At 44.7% G+C, this 26,940-nt stretch overlaps 1 protein-coding gene across 3 annotated transcripts; it reads right to left on the reverse strand.

Moving 5' to 3' along the window:
• Positions 1 to 1,663: 1,663 nt before the first annotated feature.
• On the reverse strand, positions 1,664 to 26,476 carry KLHL20 (kelch like family member 20). Of its 3 annotated transcripts, none has more exons than XM_075936948.2 (12): positions 26,336 to 26,476; positions 23,212 to 23,277; positions 18,497 to 19,070; positions 14,314 to 14,472; positions 12,578 to 12,672; positions 10,639 to 10,754; positions 9,956 to 10,139; positions 8,990 to 9,133; positions 8,492 to 8,625; positions 7,591 to 7,799; positions 5,678 to 5,784; positions 1,664 to 3,535 (listed from the first exon to the last, which is right to left on the reverse strand). In XM_075936948.2, the coding sequence occupies exons 2-12, from the start codon at positions 23,232 to 23,234 to the stop codon at positions 3,451 to 3,453; spliced, it is 1,830 nt and encodes a 609-aa protein (XP_075793063.1). In that variant the 5' UTR covers positions 23,235 to 23,277; positions 26,336 to 26,476; the 3' UTR covers positions 1,664 to 3,450. The 3 variants fall into 3 exon arrangements, with proteins under 3 accessions (XP_075793063.1, XP_014437172.1, XP_089636740.1); XM_014581686.4 differs by lacking the exon at positions 26,336 to 26,476 and adding an exon at positions 25,076 to 25,351; XM_089780614.1 differs by lacking the exons at positions 23,212 to 23,277; positions 26,336 to 26,476 and adding an exon at positions 19,963 to 22,229.
• Between the last annotated feature and the right edge of the window lie 464 nt (positions 26,477 to 26,940).

Here is a 26,940-nt window from a genome sequence, read left to right on the forward strand (position 1 = left end):
CTGGCTTAAGTGTTCATTTAAACAAAAGTACATTCTAGCCCTTATGTTTGAAGGAGACTGAGAACAGATACAAAGGTTGGCTGCTTGAAACTGTTCCTGTTTGTAGTGAGGAGTTCGATTGTGAAATCTAATGACTTGCACTGATGATCAGTTTAGGAGAAAAATTCTGACACTTATCCCAAAATTATAAGTCTCACTGCTGCTCTGATACCAAAATCCCTCTTGTTTGCATTACAAGAGCTGAAATAAATATACTGAATTTAATACAAAAATGTAATACTAGCCCATATTCAGTCCAGCTTTGACTTACGTAGCTCTGAAAGAAAATTCAATACCATGTACAGCAGACTTCCAATAATTTGGGACCGAGGGGGTGCCAGATTATCAGGAGGTACTCTGGCAGGGGGGCTGTGGTGTGTGGGGGGGGGGGGGGGAGAGGGTCAGGTGGGAAACAGCACAGTGTGGGGTGAGCCAGGTGCTGGTGAGGGGCAGCGCTGTGGGACCAACCCAGCAGCACCCCAGGTGCTCTGCCCACCCTTCCCCAAGTCCGCCGCTGGTCAGTTTCAGCAGCAGCGGACTTGCGGAAGCCGTGGGCCAGAGCAGCGGGGGTGCTGCCGGGTTGGTCCTATAGCGCTGCCCCTCACCTGAGTGGTGCTGCGGGACCAACCTGGCAGCACCCCAGCTGCTCTGCCCCAGGGCTTCCCCAAGTCTGCCAGTGGTCAGGCAGACTTGGGGAAGCCATTGGGATGCTGCCAGGCACCAAGCAGGGGGATGAGGGCAGTACTGCGGGACCAACCCTGCAGCACCCTAGATGCTCTGCTCTACTTCCCCAGGTTGACAGCTGGTCGTTTCAGCAGTGGCAGCAGCAGACTTGAGGAAGCAGCACGGAGCAGCTCCAATTGTCCAGCTGGCCGGAGTACTTCCGTGTTCCAGTTGGTGCTGGACGACTGGCTGCCGGACAATTGGAGTTTTACTGTACCTGTGATACAGAAAATCTTACATCAGTGAGCCATTCCCTTGCATGATCTACAGCCACATTCCAACTCAGAAAATACTTCATCTATGAATAGCCTGCTGCAAAATAATTTTGTTTCCATATGTCCAGAGTTACATGACAGTGGTTTGCTGGTAGTGTACTAGAATAAACGCCTGTCTGTAAATCAGTGGAATTACTTTGAGGCTAGAGTTAGATTACTAGGCCACCTTTCCCTCTAGAAAAGTAGTTTTGTCCTGAACAATCCACTCCTAGGCTAATGATGTGGCACATACCATTTTCTCCACAACCAGCAGGGCTACAACTCAGTTTTGCATAGGAACTGTTTCAGCCAGTCATCTGTTCAGTCCAGTATGTTGTCTTCACTGGGCCAATGCTAAATGCTTAAGGGACATGTCTCCCCTATTGAGAAATACCCTGTGCAGTTGGCAGAGAGCCATTTTTCTTCCCATTATACCTGAACAGAGCAGTGATTAGCCCCCATAATGTTATTGGAGAGTGGGACTGTAACATCTTATGAGAATTTCATCTGTGTCCTGTTTTTATCAGATATGGTACAATGGGCCTGTTCTTTTTCTCTCAAAGTCAAAATTAACACAGTCAGGCCATAAAATGAAACTTAAATTATTCCTCCATGTATTGCTTTACACAAAAAGAACAAGTGATAAATAACAGCATAGAAGAAATTTATTAAGGTAACACTACTATTTATACAAGTTACTCATGCTAGAAAAAAGCATAAATGATACATGTAAACAATTGTTTACAGAATACTTGTTTTTCCTTGTAAAGGTGCAAATGATCGTCAAATGTAAACACAAGAATGCCAACCTTTAAGGGGCTTATTTTTGTTTTTTTTAAAAAAGCTTGTTTAATAACTCATTTTTGTTAGCATAGTGTTATTTTTCTACAGCGTCAAGCACGTTAAAGTGCTGAGTTATATGAATCCCATCCTGCTGAGATGTTAGCATTGCTTGTTTAATATCAAGGATTTACATTCCTGCCACACTTTAACATTTCTTAATTTAGTAGGTATGCCTCATGATATTCTCTCATTCTGGAGCTTAACAGTACAGCAAACTTGTCCGAGTTGCTCAAGCTGGATGGCAGAGTACCCCATTGCTTTTCAGACTCACTAAAATATACCCCATTACTCACAATGCAATTGCACACCTCCTCCTCCAGAAGTCTATTAAGTAGGCCTCATATCCTTTCCAGCTCTAAAACCAACATAAGGAACTGCACAAAAATTCACTCAAGGGAGGTAACAGCTGATCTTTATCCCAATGTTCCCCAACGGGAATCAAAGAAACAGAAGAGAGACAGGGGAACTAAGTGGCTTCTGACCAGAGTTTTTCAGCAGGAGCTATTTCAAGTCTGCAATAGTGGCAAGTGTCAGGAAATGGCCAGTCTACCTTTCTAGATTCTCCAAAAGTAACGAGTGGTTCCCATATGAGCATTAGACATGAACTGGTAAGTATAGCAGACAGCATGGTACAGAGATATTTTTAAATGACAAGAAATGCTCTCATAAGGTTCATGTACAGGAAAACCATAGATCCTGAACTTTTGTACCGCACACTGGAAAAATGCATAATTTTGGAGTCTATTTTTCACCTTTCGTTTCCAACCTCCTTTTTGAGCATCAGTAAATCAGCAGAAAGATGGGAATTTCAGTCCTGCTCCTCATTTCCCGAAAAACTGACCAGACACTCAGGACACTGATCTTCACAGCTCCTGTGCTCTAAGAGGCCCGGGTGATTTGGCACTGCAGTATCCAGAAGCATGACAGGATGTAGCCCTGCTCCAACCAACCGCCTGTCAGAACTCAATCCCTCATTACATATAGATATAATATAAATTAAAAGAGATGGAATCTTTCACTGTGAGCAATATAAAGAAAACAGATTATACAAATTAAATGAAAAATAAATATACTCTGCACTCAGAAAAGCTTCTGTGCAAAGGTGGCACCTTTCAGGTCAAGTAAAAAAATTTTTTAAATGAAGCTCTCTGTAAATAAGGCAAAAGCACTATTTTCAGTATCACTTTCCTCTTTCGTGCCCACTGCATGGATGACACTTCCACTGCTCCAGGAGGAGACGCCCTCCTCTTTGCCAGACCCCTGGCACAGCTTGCAGTCCCAGGTCACTGTTTATGCTAGAGTAACAGACAGTTCAGTTTATTCAAAAAACTGAGACACGGTTTAGAAAAAAATATGGACATAAGCAAAGCTTCTAGTTGTGGTAGGTGGTTCCCTGGAGTCTGACAAGGTGGTCTCGCATTAGGCATGTGTGCTCAAAAAAGTCATTTTACGTATAATTCCATAGAAAGAGGCACCGGCAAAGAATTAAGGTGGGTCTATATTGTACTAGAGCCACACAGAGCTCCAGAGTCAGTAAGTCTCTTCAGTTTGTATAGGATTGAGAACCAAGGGCTTTCCCTCCATTAGATGCTTACCATATATGGGATTCACAATGTGTCATTTTGATAACGCCTACACCGCCTCCTAGCCGACGATAGTTCATTCCGCCATACAACCTGCAAAGAAAAGATGTTGCTGGTCATACTGCTTAGAGACTCTTAATGTACTGTCTTCTCAGCCTCTGCAGGGAGCATGTGTACTTCAGCACAACTGTTGGTCTCCATTTCGGGTGATGCCTGTGATTAAGCGATCTGATGAATAAAGCAGGAGTCCCCGCTCTATACAAACCCATCTAAATTAAATAACCATAGTTGCTTATATATGGATCTCTTCCAGAAATAGAGAATGGCACTGAATTTCCTTTCCACTCCTGCAGTTACAGGAACAGAAGGCAGCAACTCTGGGCTGCATTTGGCCCTCTGACTATGCTTTGGGCAACCCTGGAGCAAGGGTAGATCTACATGTTGCAAAGCTAATTCCAGACTTATATCTGCTTTATACTATACACAGCTGAACAGACCAATGTATAATGCATTTCTAACATCTGTTCTCTCCATGCTTTGATACTGAAACAGTGCCCACATTTCAGATAGAAATCTGATGCCTATCAGCTCCCATTTCTTCCTTCAGCTGCATATTCCTCTATATGCTGATGCAGTTAGTCTGCTGGATGAAATCTGACCGTGGAGTTCTTTCAGTAACAGTCACTAATGCCTCCCAGTAACCCTAGATTACACATCAAGGATTTCCCAGGGGTGCTCCTCAAACAGGAGAAAAACTTCACTTCTGAAGACGTGGGTTGTGCCCACGAAAGCTCGTGATATCATCTACATTTTCTGTTAGTCTGTAAGGTGTTGCAGAACTATTAGCTGTTTTTTAAGTTACAGACTAACACGGCTACCCCACAGGCTGCACAAAGCAAAAAGTCCAGCAACCAACAGAGAGAGAAAAAGAGAGAAGATTACAGAAGACAATCACCAGCTTTCTTCAGTTCAGTGCTGGTAACAAACAAACTAGTATCCTCAATAATGACTTGTATTAACTACAAACAAATGCTTTGGCTAGGTCTCTGGACTGTATGTCCTATTACTTCTGCCAGGGAGAGTGGCTGTCCCCATCCAGCTAAAAAGCAGAATCAAGTTACTCCTGGGAGAATTCTGCACCACAGCATGTGCACAGAATTCATGTCCCCTGTAGATTTCTTTGCTTCCCTACAGAAAATGACTCTCTGTATGAGAAGCAAAGGGAGATCGCAAGAGTGGTCTCGTGCCCTTCCCTAGCAATGCAGTTGCATCACTTTAGACACCTGGAGCACCTGGTCACTGCTGGGGACACCCCAGCTAATAGCTCCAACCCTTTACCAGGCTCAGATGCTAGTCCCAGCTGGGCTGGGGTGGACAGGACTTGCTCTTCCCCTGAAAGGAGTAGCCTGGGCCTGGACAGATCCACCCCAGGGTCAATATATTAGTTTAGGCCAGCTCAATAAGACAAAGACATTAGTTTCTTCCTATTCCCTGCACCCTGACAGATTTTTACAGCAGCAAATCCTTATCATGGATATAAATAGGAATTGGAAATTGATTAGATTAATGTACAAACCATTGTTTTCAAGTGCAATTATGGTCTGAAAAATAATTCTGGAAAAAACTCTCTCTGATCAGAACACATCTTCCACCAGTGGTTTCATACCAGACCTGCTCAGTTTACAAGTCAAAGTGCGATTTTTCTAACTACAGGTCCTACAGATTTAACAGAACTGCATAGACTCAAATTGCAGTGCTTAATACAGAGTATCCCCACCGAGGGAGATTCTAGAATCAGCGCATACAATTGCACAGCCTAGAGAGCCCCAAAGGCGCATGCTGCAATTCTGTTCTGCACTCTGTATCTTTAAGGTGCGGGTCTGTTTTTGTTGGTAAACTGAGCAGGCGTGGCTCAATGCATGTATACTTCTTCCCACTTCGGCTCGCACATTTTTATAGGCGTAAGCACTCAGATTCAGAGGTCAAGGTTCTAGTACAGTGTGTGCCAATGGCTCATCACATAACCGAGTCACTCGCCTTCTCTGGGCCTCAGTTTCCCCAGCTGTGTGATGGCAAATCACCACTTCCCTACCTCCTAATGGTGTTGTGAGGCTTAATTCACAGAAGTGGGTAAAGGACTTTCAAGGTCATCTCTACGCTGCTGGGAAGACTAGTCATAGGTGTAATTTAGGCCTAAGGTTTGCAATTTCACTGTTTCATGAATTGAAAGGTTACCTCCATGTGTTAGCATCAGGATCAAATACTTCGATGGTCTTCAAATACGTTGTGCCATCAAAACCTCCCACTGCCATTAGCTGTCCATTCACTACTGCAAGGCCAACCTGGAACACAACCCCTCCACATGTTATTCATGCTTCATTGCAAGTCTTGGAGGCTTCTTGTAACCGCCACCGGACATGGGACCATGAACCACACTAGATGTGTGGGTTACATTCTCTCACTAGAAACACACTTCAATAAAAGGCCATTCAATCATTCTGCAGAGTCAAGCGCTAGGGAAATGTCAATACATAGCACACACTTTCCTGGAGGCAGGAGGGGTAAGAGAATGGATGACTATATTTTAGTATTTCTGTTAAAATACAAATTCATACAACCTAGCACGAAATTGAATTCAACTAGAACATTTCAGTAAAGATTCCCCCACGACACACGGCTGCTTCTCTGGGATGCTGAGTAGAGTCAGCCGAAAGGAAAGGGAGATTAGAGCTTCCCTCTTGATAGAAGACAAAAAATGCGTTTCGCTGCTTGGTGCATTGGCAGTTATGTCGCACCCTTCACATCAGCACGGTGGTTTTACAAGTGATTTAAATGTCACTGCTGTCAATGAGACATTGATACAAGCATTAGATAAGAACTGACCGCTTCATAGCCGGAGAGCAGACCAAGTCACCTGTGTGTTAGTTTTGCTCAAAATAGGTCTTAGTCTTACAGGAATGCTTTTAGTGTGTAGAGTCTATGAAATGCTTGCAAGTTGCTGCATGCACTAAATACGACGTCTGTGTCCTGTGCTATAAGAACATACATACATTTTGCTTTATCACTTTAGAAGTGTTTGCACTGAACTTGTGAACCCAGGCAGGCATGGCAATCCTTCTCCCTGCTCACCCTGAAGGACTACCAAAGTCAGACAGGCCATCAAGGATCATTGTAATACAAAGGATGAGTTAATGGCCCTATCACACCTTGGAAATGCTGCATGCAAGGAAGCCCTGTCTGTGACCTTGAAGCTGAATGAAGGAAATAAAACAAAGTCACAGGAAAATGTTCCCATTTTTTGGCTGTTTGATCTCTGAAGGGTCAGACTCTAGTCTAAGATGAAGCCAGAGATCCCCAGGGACTGCCTCCTGAGTCTCCCTAATGTCACTTTGAATTGAGAGATCACTGCAATGCTGTCGCTCTTAGGATTCGGATGGTAAGTCATTTGTTTGTATATGTTTGCTTGCTTTAGCCTGTAAATAACTCTCATGCCTTCTTCCTAATCAATAAACCTTCAGACAGTGTATTACAGGAAAGGCTACAGGTGGTCTCTTTGATGTAAGATCTAGTGTACCAATCAATTTGAGAGGACCAGTTTCTTGGAACAGGAAATAGCCTGAACGTGGCATGATTTTTGCTGTCAGTGACCATTTATCACTACGTTTATTAGTTTGTCTCAGTGGCCGGAGAGCTACCATGTTCATTTGCTAATTCCGCCAAAGTGTACGATGTATGTTTAATGGCATTTTCTTTCCTCAAATGGCTTCTAAGGTTATGGGAGGTGCGGGGGAGGGGGGAAAGGGTTATGGCTTACTTATCAGCACTGAGTCAGGAGCAAGAATTCCCCTTCTTCAGAATTAAGTGCTCATGACTCAGTGTTAGTGGTCAGAACTCCTTTGGAAAAAACGTTCCTAAAAGCAATTACTCCTTCCCAGTTGTATGAAAAAGCTGTCATCATCTACTCACCCCTTGCAGCATAGAAAGCTATTACTGCTACATCTTGTACTTCCTTGTGGCAATGTGCTTTGCCTTTTTACAAACATTTCCCTCTTAGATGAAGTGAAGGAAACGAGATGCACAGAACCCTTCCCTATGCTCCAGCTAAGTACTTATGCCCAGCACAAGCTGGCAAATGAAGAACTACTCACGCCGCTCCGCCGTGATGTCATAGCCACCACAGGAGACCACTGGTTGGTTCTGGGATTGTATCTCTCGGCACTGCTGAGTTCAGTGGTGTCATCTCGGCCTCCCACAGCGTAGATCATGTCCTGGTATACCGCACAGCCTAGGTGCTTCCGTCTAGTTCCCATGGGAGCTATTGTATGCCAGCGGTTCTCCTGGGGATTGTACCGCTCCACTGTGGAGAAAGTCACATTATAAATCTTTAGACACTATCTGAAGCCCTTTGTGCTTGTAACCTTGGCATGGGTCAGTCTGTAAAGAGACAACATTCCCCCCCCCACACACACACACACCAGAAAAAATACTGTGTCGGTTTGTCACTGTCCACTCTGCTTTTCCCTGCTTTCTTGAGAAGGCTTGCTATTCCCTGTCCCTTCTCTCCAAGCCCAGTCAAACACAGACAGGAAATCCAGATGTTCCATCATTTAATACACCTCATCTGAGGAATGACAATCCGGTGAAGCTACAGCTGGTCTGTATTGCCATTTGCAGTTGCGACAGAGTGACCTTCAGTACGTATCCTGCTGCCCAAGCCAATGAAAAGCAGAGATATTGCAGAGATAATGCACCAGCTCTTCACAGGGAAGTGCTAAGCAAATGCACAAAGTAACTGCCTACCACAACGTCCTAGTGAGAAGTAGATGCGCACGCGCGCGCGCGCACACACACACACACACACACACACACAGAGCTAGCAGTTGTTTAGGAGGATGGGGATGTACTAATGTGTAGCAAAATCAACTTCAGGTGAGTAATCCACTCAGAAAACAGATCATACAAGTATCAGTGGTGTGGGAAAGGGTTATGGGCAAAAGAACAGGAGAATGGAAGGTACCGACTGCAGTGCAGTACGGAGAAATGACATACCTGTATTGAGAGGGGACGTCCCATCAGAACCTCCCACAGCATAGAGAAAGCCCCCTAACACAGCCACCGCCACTCCCAAGCGCCTGGTGCTCATGGAAGCCACCCGAGTCCATTTGTTTTCCTTTGGATCATACCTGCCACAAGAAAAAACAGACCAGCTGAGCTTTCAAATATAAACAGCAGGTCCTGTTTCTCTTGGGAACTGCATTAAGCAACCAAAGGAATCTGGGGACCCGTATTTTGCATTCAGGCAGGGTAAGACTAACACGTCTATTCTTGTTCTAACATCTAGAAGAGGTTCAGCGTATGCGCATCGTGGCAGGAAGGCAGACAGTTGCTGTTTGCTGGAATTCAGGTTTAAACTAAAGACATCCAGCTCCAAATGCAATCGTTTAAAACCCACTCAGCTTCTGTCACTTCCTTCCAAACTCACCTGCACCAATTGATCCTTATTCTAAGATCTTTCCTTCTCCCCTCCCGCTTCTTTATTTTTAATACCTTTCCACAATGTTGAGACAAGAGACGCCATCCTGGCCACCAACAGCATACAGATATCCCCCGAGAACTGCCACTCCAACACTGGTCCTGCAGGTACTGGTGGGAGCCACATCGCTGCTCCACTGATTCGTCTTCGGGTCGTACCTACAAAGTGTGTCAAATACTTCAAGTCTGCATGGTTTATTGAAAGAAATCTCCAGTGCCCTTGTGGTTTGGGATTGGAGTGTAACAGAACTTGCTCACACTGAATTCAGAGTGGAACTAGAAGGAAGATGGACCAAAGTCCTTAATTGTTCCCATGCTTCTGGTGGCAGTAAAACTTCCACTCAGCATGAAGTCATTCTTGGGAAAGTTATTGACTCCACAAAAACCTGGCTCCACTGCTTTTTACTTGAAATCACCGAAGGCTTCAAAGGCCCAAATCTGACCTCCATTCCTATTCTCTCATAGGTATTTCCAGCGTTCACATAATTCTCTATTCACCAACCCCAGAAAAAAGGTCTGGATAGTTTTCCCTATCTTACAAGCAAATACATGCCTGCAGTCTCACCGTCATGAGCAACACAGACAAGCCAATGGGAATACATGTGTGAGGAGGCTAGCAAAGATAGCCATGCCCATCATAGACTACAGCCAGGCCTGCTCTTTACAATTCATTTCCCTACTCCTTTACACATCACAGACTATGCCTCATAGCAAGCTCAGAGCGGAACTCAGACTAAAAATACCATTAAATTAGGGAAGTAAGGCTGGAATGCTGCTATGTCTGATGTCTTAGTTCAGTATAGCAGTGATAAAGATGCTGAAAAGGATAGTAACCACTGGCACACATCAGCTTACGCGCTGTAGTTTATGGACTCGAGATGGGCTTAGAGGTAGGATTTTAGCCTTTCAGCATATGAACCACGCAGACAACACCAGGTCCTGAATGCAAGTTAACCCTGCAATGTTTGGCTAGAGACCTACCTTTCTACGCTGTTAAGATAAGAAGAACCGTCATGGCCTCCCACAGCGTACAGAAGGTCGTCCAGAACACTGACTCCAACTCCACAGCGCCTTTTGCTCATGGAAGCCACCATCCGCCACTCATTGGTTTGAGGGTCATAGCGCTCCACACTGGAAATTGCATCCCCACTACACCAGCCTCCCACTGCGGGAATCAATGAAAGCGGCAGTGTAAGGCTAGCACATCAAATCCACATTGGGCATGTGTCCGCAATAAATTATCTATCCCTTCTGCCCAAAGATGCTTCTGACACGGTATCCCAAAGAGACAGAACGGTTTACATGGGAGACTGTCAATAAGAAAAGAGGATGGGATTTTCAGAAGTGCCTAAATGAGTTGAGGACCAACAAATCTCATTGCAAGTCCAGTTGTTTTTGCGTGTATTATTCATAGTGTTACCACAGTGCCTGGAAGCCCTAATCATGGGCCACTACTCTATTTGGAAAGACAAAGATAATGCACAACCAGAAGAAACTGTAGGTTAACTGAAAGCATGGGACAGGTAACATAAAAAGTCACTTCTGAAGAGCTGACAGTTAGGGTTGGCTATATGGGTTAACCTTGAAACAAAGAGCATATAGACTGGAACCTCTCAGCCAAAGTCTCAGGCACTGGAACCTCTCAGCCAAAGTCTCAGACACACCTGCAAAGAGCACTTCTCCACAGCGGATGGGTTTGCGTGGTCGAGTTCTTGGTCCCTGCATCAGCGGCCGCTCTTGGGGCAACAGCAGGTAGTTCTTCGCTTCATCCACCAGGTCCCTGTGCAAGAGAAAACATTTATTCTAAAAGTCTGTGGGATAGTGGCATTTTTCAGGAAAAAGTACTATTTAGGACATGCCATCCTTCAAAAAAGCAGCCAGAATCAATCACTTTCCAGTTGTTGGTATACTAAACAATATGAATGACTTATGTACAATATCTAAATATATATTTTAGAGAGTTGTGCTTCTGTCTCTGTCCGTGAGTCAATCCATCCATAAGCCCATTTGTTGAAGACCTCCTGAAACTATAAGAGCTCGGACCACCAAATTGGGTATGCAGCTTCCTCTCATCTAGCTTAAAGCAAGGTCAAGGCCATGACACAGTCTCAAGTGATCCACCAGCACAACTGCACTGTCCAGTCTTAATAAATATTTAACGCTGTGTGACTCTCATAAGCTAAATAAGAGCAATACAAATGTCATGTTTTGACCTGTATATTTTGGACAGAATATAGAAAAAAAAAATATTTATTAAAAAAAACAAGCTGCAATATGTCAATATTTAATTTTCATGGATACAATGGCACATTTAACTTCAAGGTACCTTAGTAACCCACCCAAAAGACCACCATTTACAACTGTTAAAAATGACAAGCAGTATTTCAATCTGATGTAGATCAATTTATTTTTAGAAAGTGAGCAGGATTTTCTGGTGGAGAAGATACTGAAAGCCCCAGACCATCAACAGCTACATGAAATGAGCCATCCAAAAAAGTAAAGAAAGTGGTAAGCATATATGATGACATATATTGGAAGTTTGGTTTCTCCTTTATCAGACAGAATGAGTTACCTATTGCCACAGTATATTATAACTGTTATTTTATATTTTGATTTACCGTATTTGATTATTTTCTACTTAGTGGAGGTAGAATTGGGTCTTTATTTACATAGAAGAGAAATTAAAATTTGACACTAAAAAAGAACCAACACGTAATATAGTATTCAAAGCTGAACAACTATTTTGTTTTAAAATCAATAATAATGTTGTTAATAATGATTTTGTTAACATTGTTGCATTGCTTATTGTTCAATTTTATGCCCTGTGTATTATGCATTTCATTTTCCCTGTCTGAATGCCACATTTTGCTCTCAGCACTTTTTTTAAAAGTGAAGTATAGTTTTAATAAAACTATTTGGTTTCAAAGATCTTGTAGCGTTTCTCTGAGTGCATATTGCTGGGGATTTCTATCATTACAACTGTTTACGTTAACATGAAAAAGAAGAATACAATTGTTTATTTACACGGTTATAGTTTATATACATGTAATAATTAAAAATTAATAAATTTTCCTCAAGAAGTGTTAATAGTGGGCCGCGGTGCCTATTGTAGCTGCACGGATGGGCCTCAGGAAAAGAAGTTTGGGAACCCCTGACTACACTGGTCACTGAAGTCATGACCTTTTCAGATACAGAAAAGCTGTTTTAGGTTGCTTACGATATGGCTTCATCTGGGTAGTGGTCAGCGGGTTTCATGGTAACTTAGGCAACTGGCTTTACAGTCAAAGCGCTATAAACACAGTCTATCTTGTGAAGGGTGATTTATCAGAAGGGCAAATTGCCTATCCTAACCTTTCTCTTCCACCAAAATACTGATTTAAAAATCTTCAAGGGTAACTTTTACACAAATACATACTCACAATGCAGTGCTTCCTTCTATCTCCTCTCTACCCAATCCCAGAAAGGGAAACTGCTAAGTATCACCCTAGTTTTACCATTGACAAACCACAATATTCTTGGACAGCAAATACAGATCAAGTATCCATATGAACTGAAATTTACATAAGTGCACTGTTCAGTTTCCCTCTTTCCAGCAGGACTCACCTGCATTCTTCATCACTTTTAATGAGTGGATCTGAGCCGACTGTCCCCACCAGGAACTTGGGACTGAGCAGTGGCAGACGGACATGTTGCAGCACCTATGAGACAAAACAGGACATCATTATAAGCAACACACTTACCACCTTACAGATGGGGGGAGCGGTGAAAGAGAGAGCAATCTCGGCTAATTTGTTTCCATGTGCTTTGTGATCCAGTTCAGTCATACTGCAGTCACAAGCAGGGATGTTGAAAGGTTTTAATTAGGCAACCGTGCAACTGTTAAAAAAATCTTAGTGGTTACACGCTGCAGGCTCTGCTACATAAAGCTTATAATGCAGAGCCCACAGCGCAGCTGGCTCCTGGGCGCACCAGGAGTCAGCTCCCGGCTGCATTGCAGGTTCTGCAGTATAAGCTTTACACCACAGAGCCAACAGCACGAAGCGGCAGCCGGCTCCCCAGGAGCCAGTGCCTGCCAGAGTCTGCTTTTAAGTTGGCCCTACTCCCTGTATCAGAGGCAGCAAAAGTAGGGTAGCAGCTGGCTCCCAGCAAGCTGGCTGCCGCCCTGCACTGCAGGCGCTGATACAGTAGCGCAGGCTGGCAGACGGCTCCTTGGGAACCAGCGTGTAACATTACAGTAACCAAAAAGCTCATACTTGTCAGTTAACCGTTTAAATGGTTACACTATTACATCCCTAGTCACAAGCGCAGAGAGATCAGCAACAGGAGACTAGTAACAGCCCCAGTAACAATTCAGATCGTCGCATTCTAGCTCAGTGCAGTGTTTGGTCTACAGCACCTGTGCAATTCAATAAACCAATTGAGGTATCCAGAAGGAGAACATCAGATTTTAAAAGAGCTGATCAAATGGGACTGCTAATGGATGAAACCAACAACCTGACTGAAAATCCTTAGGAGACTGCAGATGTCCCTACATATTGCCCAAAGCACTTGTTTTATCATCTATTTACCCTCTGGAGTGTACACTACGCTGTTTAGTAAGTGAACTACAACAAATGTCATAAATAGCTAATACCTTAAATGCACACGCGGGTATAGTAGAATACAGAATTAAACACAGATGAATATATGGTCCTACAAGGGGTCACAGAGGTGTAAGGCGGTATAAACTAGAGCTGACAGGAGAATGACAATTATGTTTCATGACAATTTTTGAAAGTTCTCATTAAATGCAATTGTGCTGAAATGTTCATTTTGGAACAAAAAGGGCAAACAAAGGCAGCAAGAGTCTCTCTTTCTCTTGTAAGACCAGAGAATCCTGGAACTCAGGAACCGTCCCCTGAAAAACTTTGTTAAAACTGATAATGCTACCGCAAAAGAGCATATTTTATTGATACTGTCGTGGCTAGCTCTAATATTAAACCCTCAGACTTCAAGGAATAATTCAACTACCCGGGATTAAGAAGAAATTTCCCCGAGGGGCAGGCTATTCCAGTCACAATCCTTTGAAGAATCGGGCACTGGCCACTGTTGGAGACAGAACTGAGTAGAGGAACCTAGGGTCTGATCCAGTATAACAGATCTTATGTTTAGAAATGCTTACAGATAGGAAGGGCCCATTGCTAATATATCTGGACACAGGGCTCATTGACTAGAAAATGTGAGTGGTTTAACACCTCTGGGAAGTCAAGAGGGGAATTATTTCCACTACGTACACTGACAAAATCCAATGTCTCTTGCCTTGTACAGAACAGATGCATGTGAGCCATGCTCAAGGTTACCTGGGGTAGCTGGGGTCGCCTCTCCTGAATGCTGTACTTTACCCAAGCCATCACGGCATTGAACACCTGCTCCTCACTGCGAACATTCAACTCATCACTGGATATAATATCTATGAGCTGATTGGCTGGAAGAAGCATGAATTCCTCACTCTCCATCACCTGTTCAAAAAGACGAGGATAAAGAAAAAGGTTAAGGACGGCATCTCAGAGTATTGACTGCTACTGGACCCTACCTCAAAGTTAAGGGAGAAATCCCTCCCTTTAGAGAGGATTTAATGGTCTGATCGTGTCAGTGGAAGTGGAGAATCCTCACTGCTTCACAAAACTGGGCTCCAACAGTGCAGTTCAGACAACTTTTAGATGGCAATGCAAATGAATGGGGAATAGAAAAGTTCTGTAAAGTGGTAAGTCACAGAATTCACTGATTTAGTTTCAAAATTCAGAAAAAACAAGCCCTCTGTTTTAAGCCAGCCTCCTCATTTGCCATGGGGAACACATTCAACAGCAAGAAACATGTTCTGCAGCTGGTAAACAATTGAGAGGAAAGCTGCATCAAAATAAAGATGTTTTATTTGTAACATAATAAATCCAAAACAGAACTCAAGGTAAAAAGTCTCAAAAAAACTATTACCAGAGACACTGTAGATATGTAGAAAAAAATCTTCTTCTTGTTGATTTGTAGGAGAACGGAAAGTATCTCAGGACAGCAGATGGACTCATATGATCCTACCTCTGTCTCTTTCACTCTCTCTAAATATATACACAGAGTGAGAGAGTTCAAATGCACTTAAAGGGAATGAGAGCCTCTGAAAAATCCCAAGGACTGATCTCCAATGAAATATAAGCCTCTGACAATCTGCAAACATATTAATAATTTCTTCTGTACCTAAGATAAGAAGAAAGTTTCTCTGGAGACATTAGCCAGCACGAGAAGATCAAGATTTTTCTTCACATTCCTATGCTCACACCAAATCATAGCACCATGATAGCTACACTACATAGCCATGCTGCAGACTGGAGACCTTTCTGGGTGGCTGTGTGCTACGACAGACTGAATATCAAACTGAGGCACTCAGATACTACGGCAATGGGAGAGGCAAAATAACCTAAATAAAACAGAACTATGTACACGGCACAATTGCTGACAGCCATCCCATTCCCACACAAATGTGACCAGTTTCTACCATGGCAGCTGGGAAGGAGGCTCAGCAACATGAAGTGCGTGAACATTGGCCTTCCCCAGGAAGTAAGGTGCATGCAAGACTCAACTGCCTGACTGAAAGATCTTAAGCATAATAAAAAGAAATTCTCTTAGCAAAGAGTTCCACTAGGGATGTAAGTGACTAATCGACTAGTCAACTTTCCAATAAGCAAAAGCTTATCGGATCAACACCACACTAGTTGACTAGTTGCTTCCCCCCCTTTGCTGCATCTATCACAAAGAGGTAACGGGGGGGGGGGGGGGGCAAAGGAGGGGTGCTAGAGGAAGCTGGCTTAAAAGCAAGTTCCCCCCAGCTCCAGCTCCATGGGAGAGGGTAGGGGTGCAGAGGCAGCCAGCTTTGAAATGTACAAGAGCCCCATCAGGGACTTGTGCACTTCAAAGATGAAGCACAGCATGGAACCTGGGGCCAGCAAGACTCCTCACTGGCCCTGAGCTCCACATCGTATTCCAACTCTGAAATGCACAAGAGCCCCTTCTGGGGCTCTTGTACATTTCAAAGGTGGAACGCAGAAGTTCTTATCAACTAATTGAATAGTCGATGGAAATTCCATCGACTATTCAATTAATTAATCAAAATTTAACAGCCCTAAGTTCCACTCTTCTAGTGATTAGCTGCATGGGTCCTTTTTTCTACTTGACAAATTGATTCAAAATATGGTGTGTATTCGAAAATACCCCAAATGCTCACAATAGCACATGTAGCTAGAAGGGATTCCGATCATGTCACTGAGATTAAGTTCCTTGCCCCTGTAGTCCCACTACTAGAGAAGGAGGTAGAATCTGGGCTGCCAGCATGTCTGTTGAGTTTGCCTTCCAACCCCACAAACAGTAACTTGTGCCTACAACTGGCCCTGATAGTTGCAGAGCATCAGTCTGAAAAGTAGCAGAGTCCCGAAGTGAGCAAAATCCTGTAACTCTCCAATTTATTTTATAATGGGAGGTCTTGTAAGAGCCTGACAGTAATGCTAGTGTTTCTACCAACGGACTTGCTACCTCTGTGTACTTGCTAGCATACATAATTTATCAATTGTGTCATTTAAAAATGTCTAATCATCATCTTTGTCCCAATTTTCCAAGTTATTATCTGGCTAACATTAATAGACTATTTGGCTGCTTCCTTACTGAAAACTCATAACTCTACAAAAGGTCTTGAATGGGCTACACCAGTGGTCCCCAATGTGGTACCTGCGGGCGCCATGGCGCCCGCCAGGCCATTTCTGTGCGCCCACCGAGTGATCGGCGCCAGCCCTGCCCCCGGGCTGCCAGCTCCTGGGCGTGTGGCACAGGCACCGGCTCTAGGCACGCATCGCCCCCGGGTGCCCGGCATATGAGCGGCCCTGCCCTCAGGTACCCAGCAGCCCCAAAAGGTTGGGGACCACTGGGCTACACTATTGTTTTCATGCTGAGTGTAATCAGGACAATTTATCATACAGCATGGTAGCAAGATAATTGGTTGAGCCGGGGTAACTCCTCTCAAGCCTCCTACCTCCTATGAGGGGTAAAGGAATGCAGGCTTTGGAGTAGGTAGGAGAGGTATAAAACTCCTTCTCCCACCAGGGATGTACAACTGGAAGGTCAGAAAACACCTTCTTGCCAGAGGCTGACACAAAATACATAGCCCCCACACCACCCAGCAGTGACCAGGAAAAGCATCCAAATAGAAAATGCAGCCCTATTACTCCCAAAGGAGAATGTAAGGCGAGGCTATGCGTCTCACCAGAGCTTTGCCCGTGCAGTTCCTTGGTGGGACCCCACATTATTCGATCTTATTTACTTCTGGTTAGTAGGACTACTCCTTCACTGAGCTATTGACTAGCAAGTCTTTCAAGTCTGCTATAAATAACTGAAAAAGTAAAAAAAAAAAAAACAAAAAAAAAACCTGGACTCAGGTTTTAAAAGGTCACATCTGCAGCTACACATCTGAATTACTCTGAGATAACTGCTGCTGAATGACAGATGTGAAAACCAGGTTCTGATTAGGGAAGGGAGTTGAAGGCTTCTCTGAGGCCTCTGCACTTTTTGCCACAGCTTCTCGAGGTCCTTTATTAGAACTCTCTGTTTAGTTTTTGGATTGATGTTGCTGTGTTTGACTTCTGGGGGGAAAGAGGGGTTGTGTGTGTGTGTGTGTGTGTGTGTGTGTGTGTGTGTGTGTGTGTGTGTGTGTGTGCGCGCGCGCACGCGCGCGCTAAATTGTGCAGTACCTCAAACACTTCTGAAAGCAAACTTCTGTTCAAGAACAATATGCCAGAGGCAATCCACACACATTGCCCCTCACCAATTAGTTTTCAGCTTCACAGTTTATAATATGTACAGTATTCGCACCAGAACATCAACTTGAAAAATAACTAGCATGTGATACAGAAGTATCATGCAACTTATAGTACTACAGGTACAGATATATCCTCTCCCTCTTAGGGTATGTCTAGACTACATGGCTCCGTCAACGGAGCCATGTAAAGTAGTTTACTCGGCATAGTCAAAGAAGCGGGGATTTAAATAATCCCCGCTTCGTTAAAATAAAAATGGCTGCCGCGCTGTGCCAACAATCAGCTGATCCGGCACAGCACAGCAGTCTAGATGTGGCGCGGTCGACAAGGGAAGCCTTTGTCAACCGCTCCGGTAAACCCCGTTTCACTAGGCATACCAGAGCAGTCGACAAAGGCTTCCCTTGTCGACCATGCTGTGTCTAGACTGCCGCGCTGTGCCGGATCAGTTGATCGTCGGCACAGCGCGGCGGCCATTTTTATTTCAATGAAGCGGGGATTATTTAAATCCCCACTTCTTTGACTATGCCAAGTTAACTACTTTACATGGCTCCGTTGATGGAGCCAAGTAGTCTAGACGTACCCTTACTGAGCTACTGAACGCTGACCAGGAACAAAAGACATTGCAGGTAGAAAGGCAGGATCTGTAATGAGGCACTAAACAAGAAATGCCTAGATCCCACACCCTGCAGCTTACCTCTTGAAAGTTATGTTGCGTGAACTTGTCGGCAATCCTCAGCAGTTCACGGCAGGAGTGAGTGTCAGCAAAAGCCCGGATACCCAGGCAGTTCGAAGGGTCCAACTGTCTTTTTAGGAACTCACAACAGGCTTCCTGGATCTCAGCCAACTGGAGAAGGCAAGCTGCTGGCAGTAAGGTCTGGACATTGCCCTCTTCCACTGTGATCTGGGAGGTGTACGCAAAGTCAATCAGCAGCTCCATGGCCCTTTCATCTATGTCTCGAATCACAACCTCTGTCTGCCGACTTTCTGCCAGCTCCCCGGTGAACATGGCCCGGAAATAAGGACTGCAGGCTGAAAGTATCACCCGATGGGCATAGATCTTTTTGGCACCCACAACTAGTACGACATCACACAACTCCCGGTGCTTCCGTAGAAGATTGATAACCTCCAAGGTTTGTCGAGGGTGCTTGTCTGAGATGTAGGGCATGCGAGCAGGCTGCGGTACCCCCTCTGGCAATTTGTTGGGATCTCCAAGGGTGCACCGGCTCGTCACATCCATTCCGGTCTCTCCTGGTCGCGTACTGGTACACCTGCAAAGGAGCAAGCAATGAACAAGATTAGCATTGACTCATCTCTTGCTAGATGTCTTTGGTGACTCTGTGTCCATCATTGTCCGGTCTGATCTGGACACAGAAATACCACCACTTCCAGCTTCCTTGGCCACCTAGGGAAACAAGCACTTCTGATCAAATAGCTAGAGAAAAAAAAAATCAGTCAAAACCATAGCAACCCAGTTTGTTAACAAGAGCCAGCTTTCAAAAGGCTCATGTTGATATCTGTTTTATAGACTCTTCTGGTACTCATCACTGTAGTATCTGAGCATGTCTACTATCATGGTTACTTCCCAGGCTGCTAGAGTATCCATTAACTTATTTATCTCAATGATTATTGTACCTGGACTCTTCAGTCACAATACACACGCTGACGTTTCGGTGGTTTCCAAGAAGTTGTTAATTTCTCCAAGGAAGGACATACTAAGGACTGCAGCTAGTGTGACTGGATCCTAAACAATCAAAACATTTTCAACAAAACTTAAAAAAAAAAATCAACTCCCCTTCTCCAAAAGGGAAAAAAACCGTCAAGATAGGAACTTTAAAAATTAGAAGCCATTCAGAAAGATATATAAACAGTAACTTTGTTTTTTTAACACTGTCATTAGCTAAGGTGTATAAAATTTTCAGCCACAGGTACAATGCTATAGCTCTCTGTTGTGCTCCGCTAGGCACCACCTAGTTGTGCACCACCCTCTTGCCTGTCTTAGGAGTAGAGGCGCTGCTTTTTACTATTACCACCAGCCACACAACCTGGTAGGAACTGCACTGTACACTACCCCTCTATAAGTTGCCTCTAAATAGGCAGAACACAGTTGCAAAAAAGACTCATGTAATTCTGTGGTGTATTAATGTGTGTTGTATGTCAGACCTGGGCAGTGCCTGTCCTGCTCTATTCAGCAATGGTGAGGCCTCAGCTGAGCACTCTCTCCAGTTCTGGGCACCGCACTGTAAGGAAGCTGTGGACAAACCAGAGAGAGTCCAGAGGAGAGAAACAAAAAGTGACATGTGAGAAAAGGTTAAAAACCTGAGTGAATTTAATCTCAAGAAAAGTCTGAGAAGGGACCTAATAGCAGTCTACAAATATAGCAAGAGCTGTTATAGAGAAGGTGGTGACCAACTATTCTCCATGTCCACTGAAGGTTAAATCTATAGCAAGAGAAATAGATGTTAAGGAAAACTTTCTAACTATAAGGAGAGCTAAGCATTGCACTAGGCGATTTCCAAGGGAGGTTGTGAAATCCCCATCATTGGAGGTTTCTAAGAACAGACTGGACAAACACCTGTCAGGGTGTTCGACTCCAGGGTTACTTGGTCCTACCTCAGTACAAGCAGTTGGACTTATTAATCTCTCAAGTTCCCTTTCAACCATACAGCTCTATGATTCTACGCTGTTCCCAACCATTAGCAGCAAAATATTCTCACTTAAAATTTACCCTCACTTTGCAACTGCATGGTACATTTTGCTGTATGCTTGAAGGAAGAAGAATTAAAAATAGATCACATCTTTTTCTTTCATTATGAGGTCAAATGCACTTCTTAACTACTGGAAAATTGTTCTCTTCAGAACATTTCAAATAATTCATTTTCATCTTAGACTGGTTTCATTTTTTCTCCCCACTTCCTCAGCAATTATCACATTCAGATGTTTCAGACTATTGTCTTTCCCTTGTATCTTGGTTACACAGGTTCAGCTGTGTCTCTCCTCTAGGTTTTACTACTGGCTGCTTCTATTCGGTCTCTGTACACTTTGAATAGCTTGGCTGATTTCCCCCTCCCCCAACTCTATCCTTTTATATGCCTCGCTGTTCTCGCTTACTAACACCTCTGCTAAACCCTTTTATTGTTAAACTCTCACTGCACTTCCTGCACTTTTCAAGTTCATTCCACAAGGTGGGGCTCTCTCATCACTTTCAAAGACATGCCCCATTTTCAGAAAGATAATTTCACATACATTGTTAGGAAACTCTCTCCAGTGTGAATTGTGTAAACTAACTGCGGCGATACCCCCATGCACAACTTAGAAAACTGGCCAATGAGAACAAGCTTGCAGCCACAGCATCTCTGAGAAAGGTAGATGCTGCCACCAACTGCAAAGTGACCCTGATGAAATTATAAATGATATCACAGAAAAGTGTGGGTTATTTCTATTAGGGGAGCCACTTTCTGAAAATTGGGATGCTTCTTTTTATGTCTGAATTTTAAGACACGTCTGAGTTTCCCTAACTACATAAGCCCCCTGAAATTTTGCCCTGGAGCAGCACTCCCAAACTCTTCCATTCCACACGGCAAAGGCTACTCCCCTACAAATAGGGTGGTTTACTTAGCCACTTCCACTATCTGAAAAAAACACACCCCTGAGTGACCTAAATTTTACTGGCAACTCTATGAGAGATCTTACAGCAACACAGCTGAACTCGTACAGCTGTGCTGCTGTAAGGTCTCTAGTGTAGACATGGCATTAATTGATTTTGAGAGCTGACAAGAGAACCAGGAGAGAATCACAAGCACCCTCTAGACTGAGGAAAGCTCCCTATGAAATCTTAGGCTCTTGGTCTTTCTAGCCCAGCTCACACTATATTGCCAATTAATTGAATTTGTGTAGTGAAAAACCCTAGCCCCTTGTCTCTAGTTGAGGAGAATGAAATCCCCCTTCCTTGCACTAGACTAAGCCAGTTGTAAACTGATAGATGAATTTGTGGCTTATTAATGAAAATGATTCCATTCTATTCAGGTTCTTAGACCATGCCCATCGTCATGGTATTCTAGGACTGTGACGTAGTGGGGGTACTTGCTGGGATGTGGTGACCCCTGCTGTCTGGAGCAAGACCCAGCAGGGAAAACCTCACTAGGCAGAGATAAGGACAAACTTGTTGAACCAGTGGCCAGACACCCCCCATGGAGAGGAACAAAGGAAGGTGAATGCGGCCCTGGCTGGGGGGCAGGGCTGGAAGTGGGTTAGTTGGTTGGTGGCTGTCTGGGAGGATGGACGAGACAGCCTAGGGAGAGGAGCTGGAGTTTTAGGGGCCCAGTCTCCCCCATCTCAAGGGGGCCTGAGGCATCCTAGCCCAGTTCCTGTAACCAGATTACATCTGTGCTGCGCTGTGCTGGAGGAGCAATAAACCACCCTCAATTCCACTGGCTGGTACAGTCTGTTTGTGCCATTTCAGGGTGCAGGAGACGGGGAACCCCCAACGTGCCGTCACAAGGACCTCCAAGGTATCTGATATTTCCTAACAGAATGTTACTTAATGATTAAGGCAAACTGAACAGATGCAAGGAAATTCAAAGTCAGTACTCCCAAATCATCCATAACTTATCTCTGGATAGTAATAGAGATGCAGCCGTGTTAGTCTGATCTTGCTGAAACAAACGAAAGGACTATGCAGCACTTTAAAGACTAACAAGATGGTTTATTAGGTGATGAGCTTTCGTGAGCCAGACCCACTTCCTCAGATCAAATTCTGGAAGACCATCTTGTTAGTCTTTAAAGTGATGCATAGTCCTTTCTTTTATCTCTGGATACTGCTGGATATCAGTAGACTTGGGAATTTTCACACTAGATCAGAAGACCAGATGCTTGATGGTATGTACTGTGGGTTGCTGATACACAGAGGCACAGAAGAGTGAATTAAAAGGACTCAGCTGATGGCATATGTCTGAACCAGCATAATAAATTAACTGCATTACGTGTGCATTATGCATAAATATGCGCAGGGAATGAAATGATGACTCAGTGGCTTAGAGGTGTGAAAGACAGAAGGCAGCACTTGATTCTCATATGGTAGGGTGGCTGCCTTCCCCCACACAAAGAGCTGAGATGATGCTCCTGAATGCTCCGGTTGATTAAAAGACAAAGAGTGGGAGACTGGAGAGGAAATGTGTATGCAAGGATCAAAGATTCACACTCAACTATGCAGATATTCAGAAATTAGCTTCCGTCAGTGTGCAGGGCTGGGAAAATCAGCAAATACAATGGGATTAAGGAAGAGCGGAGCAGATCATTTTGTGGCATACACGTTTCAAATGAACATGCTATGAGCTAGCTACTTATTAAATCAACTCAATACCACTTGTTAGTTTTGATCAGAGAAGAATCATTTCTTGTTCTGCACCTTACCTGCGCATTGGCTTTCCGTCCATGCACCGTGAAGAGAAGCCTGCACCTTACGCTTTAGGGCCTGACCTAAAGAAAAAGAAAGGATGACAAAAGTGAAAGTATATCCTATTTCATCTTTTCACCATGCAAACAATAACTGACCATACCCAAACAGTATGACTTCAAGCCCTTGTTCAGCTGGAAAATCCACAATTTAATGAAACAATGGCTGGGTTGCAGAGAATAAAATAGAAGAAAATGTAAGCACCTTAAAAATAATGAGTTTAATACATTTAGAGTATGGGCAAATGTGACACCCATCATGCACTCTGTAAACCGAATACTATGTTGGACATGAAACAATTTGTCAAGAAATGAAAGGTTATCTAGCACATGGGGGAAGAGCTCTCTCTCTGCTTCCAGAAAAGTGTCAGGAAATATTTATGCTTCACACACTTACAAGAAAAGGATGGCACTCATTTAAAAGCACAGCTCTGACTTAGGGTCAGCATTTGGTATAAGACTAAACTTGGGTTTAGACAACTGTGTTCCCAAGATAACAGAAATGCTAACAAAGCCACATATGCATGGAATAAACAGATTAAGTTGCATGATACTGTAACTCACTTTCCAATTCCCTTAACTGTATATGTACTTTTTAGTAGACGCAATAGTTACATAATTTGTACTCCTCAGATGCTCTCCATTACCAACTTTCAGTTCTAATGCAGAGTACATCCTCTTTTTTACAGGAACGTGTCAACTATAATATTTTTAAAGATGTCTACTACACTGATACAGCATCCTTTAAACAAGATGTGAAGATTATTTTATTACTCTCTCTTTTTTTCCTGTTCCCATGTTAATAACCATAAAAGTATTTTTAGAAAGGAAGAAACTGACTGGTAAGGGGCACTGACTAAGTAAAAGCACTGTCAAATAAGAAAATGAAAAAAATATTAAAATACTCTATATCTGTTCAATCTTAGAAGATAAAAGAAATCTATAGTAGGTACACAAAGTAGTCCAACATTTATGTTTCTTTTAAAATGGGAACATCAAGCTAATATATAAACTAAACTTTATGGAAACACCAAATACTCCCTTCTCTATTGAGGTGTTTCATAACAGCTTTTAACATTTGAACAAAAGAAGCAAGAGCATTATAACATTATTTTCTAACTCCACAAGGCTTTCTGTCTAAGAATCACAGGGCACTTATCAAACAATATTGCTAGGAGATTGGAAAGCAGTAGATTATACTATCTACAAGAGCAGGCTTCCTCAACATACGAAATAAAGCTTCACAAGGATGGACTTGTGGTTAAGACACCAAACAGGAACTCAGCAGATCTGGACTCAGTTCTCTATTCTATCACACACTTCCGTTAAGACCAGTCTCTGACTCATCTGTTTATATACAAAATAGGCATAATAATAATTCCCTAACTCCTGTATATATTTAAGGTTTAACTTTACTTATTGTTTCTGCAGCCTAATTTATATAAATATCATAATTGTTTCTTGATTTGACCATATATGTAAATTCCATTAACACGATATTATATCAATGCATAGAGAAAATGTAACATTTTGCCCTAATATTGAGCTTGCTTGTTAATCAAGATGATGTTTAGATTTGCTATTTGCAGGCTTCTCAAATTATCATACTGATTTATTATTTGCCAATAAATGTTGACTACTAAATAATTTGAAACCTGATCCTGAGGTGTGATGAGCACACACAACTCCCTTGAAATGTGTGCAACACTTTCCACATGCATCAAAAGGCTTCAGGGAGTTATAAAGATCATTCCACCCCAAGGTTAACAGTATCATGTCACAAATTACTGGTATACATTTAGATAAAAGGGCATGTCCACACCTGACCCCTTTTGCAGGAATGTGAGCAGATGTTCACAGTATGCAGCAGGTATTTTGTACACTAAAGGGATTGAAGCTATGTTCTTCACAGTCTTTTGTGTAAGAATTATTCTCTCAGTATCATTAAAATCAAGAGAAGAAATTTATGTACAATTTTGCTGTAATGTCCCTAATTAAATGTCCTCACAGACAAGGAACCAGCATGATCCACTCTCCTTGGGGGAGATTGGGTGCACTGGGAATTTCAAGTTATTATGGCTGAAGATGGACAGCCCCACCACTCCCCCTCCTTCCCTCAGCCCCAGCTCTGCACCCCCTGTTCCTCCCCCATCTTCCGTCTACACCTCCCCCCAGCCTCGACCCTGCACCCTAGGCCAACTGCTTCTCCCTTAGCCTTCCCCGCCCCCGAACCCCAACCCTGAATCTTCTACTCCCTCTCCCGTCATTGCCCTACCCCTGCACCTTCCTTCAGTCTGGACCCCACAGTCCCTGCTTCTCCCCCTATATTCCTCCCAGTCTTCCCCCCAATCCCTCCACTCTGTAGCCCCTGCATTCCCGCCACCCCTCCACTCTGTATCCCCTGCTCCTCCCCGTATTCCCCTCAGCCCTGAACCCGTCCCCCCTGCTCCTTCCCCCAGTCTCCACCTTGTACCCATCCCCCCTGCTCCTCCCCATGTTCCCCCCAGCTCTGAACCTTCCCTTACACTCCCCCAGCCCCCACCCCCCCCCCTACTCCTCCCCCCAGCCCTGAACCCTTCCCCCCACACTCCCCCCAGCCCTCACCCTGTACCCGCCCCCCCGCTCCTCCCCCCAGCCCTGAACCCTTCCTCCCTACACTCCCCCCAGCCCCCATCCTGTACCCGCCCCCCTGCTCCTCCCCCCAGCCCTGAACCCTTCCTCCCTACACTCCCCCCAGCCCCCATCCTGTACCCGCCCCCCTGCTCCTCCCCCCAGCCCTGAACCCTTCCTCCCTACACTCCCCCCAGCCCCCATCCTGTACCCGCCCCCCTGCTCCTCCCCCCAGCCCTGAACCCTTCCCCCCCACACTCCCCCCAGCCCTCACCCTGTACCCGCCCCCCTGCTCCTCCCCTGCATTCCCCCAGGACCCCACCTGTACCCCAGGCCAACTGCTCCTCCCCCCGCACCGAGTCCCAGCCTTAGGCCCGGGCCCCCCCTGCCTGCGGAGCCTGGCCCCCGACCCGGGGCCGGGTCCTGCCTGGGAGGCTGTAGCCGGCGGAGGAGGCCCCGCGCTGTCACTCACGGGCGCCGGGTCCGTGCCTCCTGCTGCCGCTGCGGCTCCCGGAACAGCGAGTGACCAGCCCCCCTCAGCCCGTCGGCGGTCCGGCCTCCCCAGCCTTCCCCCGGAACCGCCGCCGCACACGCCCGTTCCGGGCTCCAACCGGCCCGCCCCAGGCGAATGCCTGGTTGCCATGGCAGCGCCATGGCCCCGGGGGTGCCCGCCCCTCCCTGCAAGGCCTCATGGCAGGGCCTGGTCACTGCCCAGCAGGGTGGCCACCAGGCCCTTGTGTTTCCATCTCTGCACAACAAGATGGGGAGCTGCTGAGTCTTGCAAGAGGCAGCAAGAAACAGCCCAGGCCAGCCTGGGCGGGTTATTTTAATGGGGCGGGGGTGCTGAGAAAACAGGACCTTGTGTTTTGAAGGGTTGCCAAGGGTCGCTGCATCATGGCCATGGTAACAGGTCACTGCCACGTGTCACAGCACCACGGCAACAGTCCACCACCAAGCGCCATGGTAACGGGTCACCACCTAGTGTCATGGCAAAGTGTCATGGTAACAGGTCAACCACTGTCTCACTTTGTCATGGGGAAGTGTCATGACGGCAGCCACCACCAAGGGGAATGGTAA

Source organism: Pelodiscus sinensis, chromosome 9 (genome assembly GCF_052426305.1).
Source record: "Pelodiscus sinensis isolate ZL-2025 chromosome 9, ASM5242630v1, whole genome shotgun sequence".
In the NCBI taxonomy this organism is placed as follows: domain Eukaryota; kingdom Metazoa; phylum Chordata; order Testudines; family Trionychidae; genus Pelodiscus; species Pelodiscus sinensis.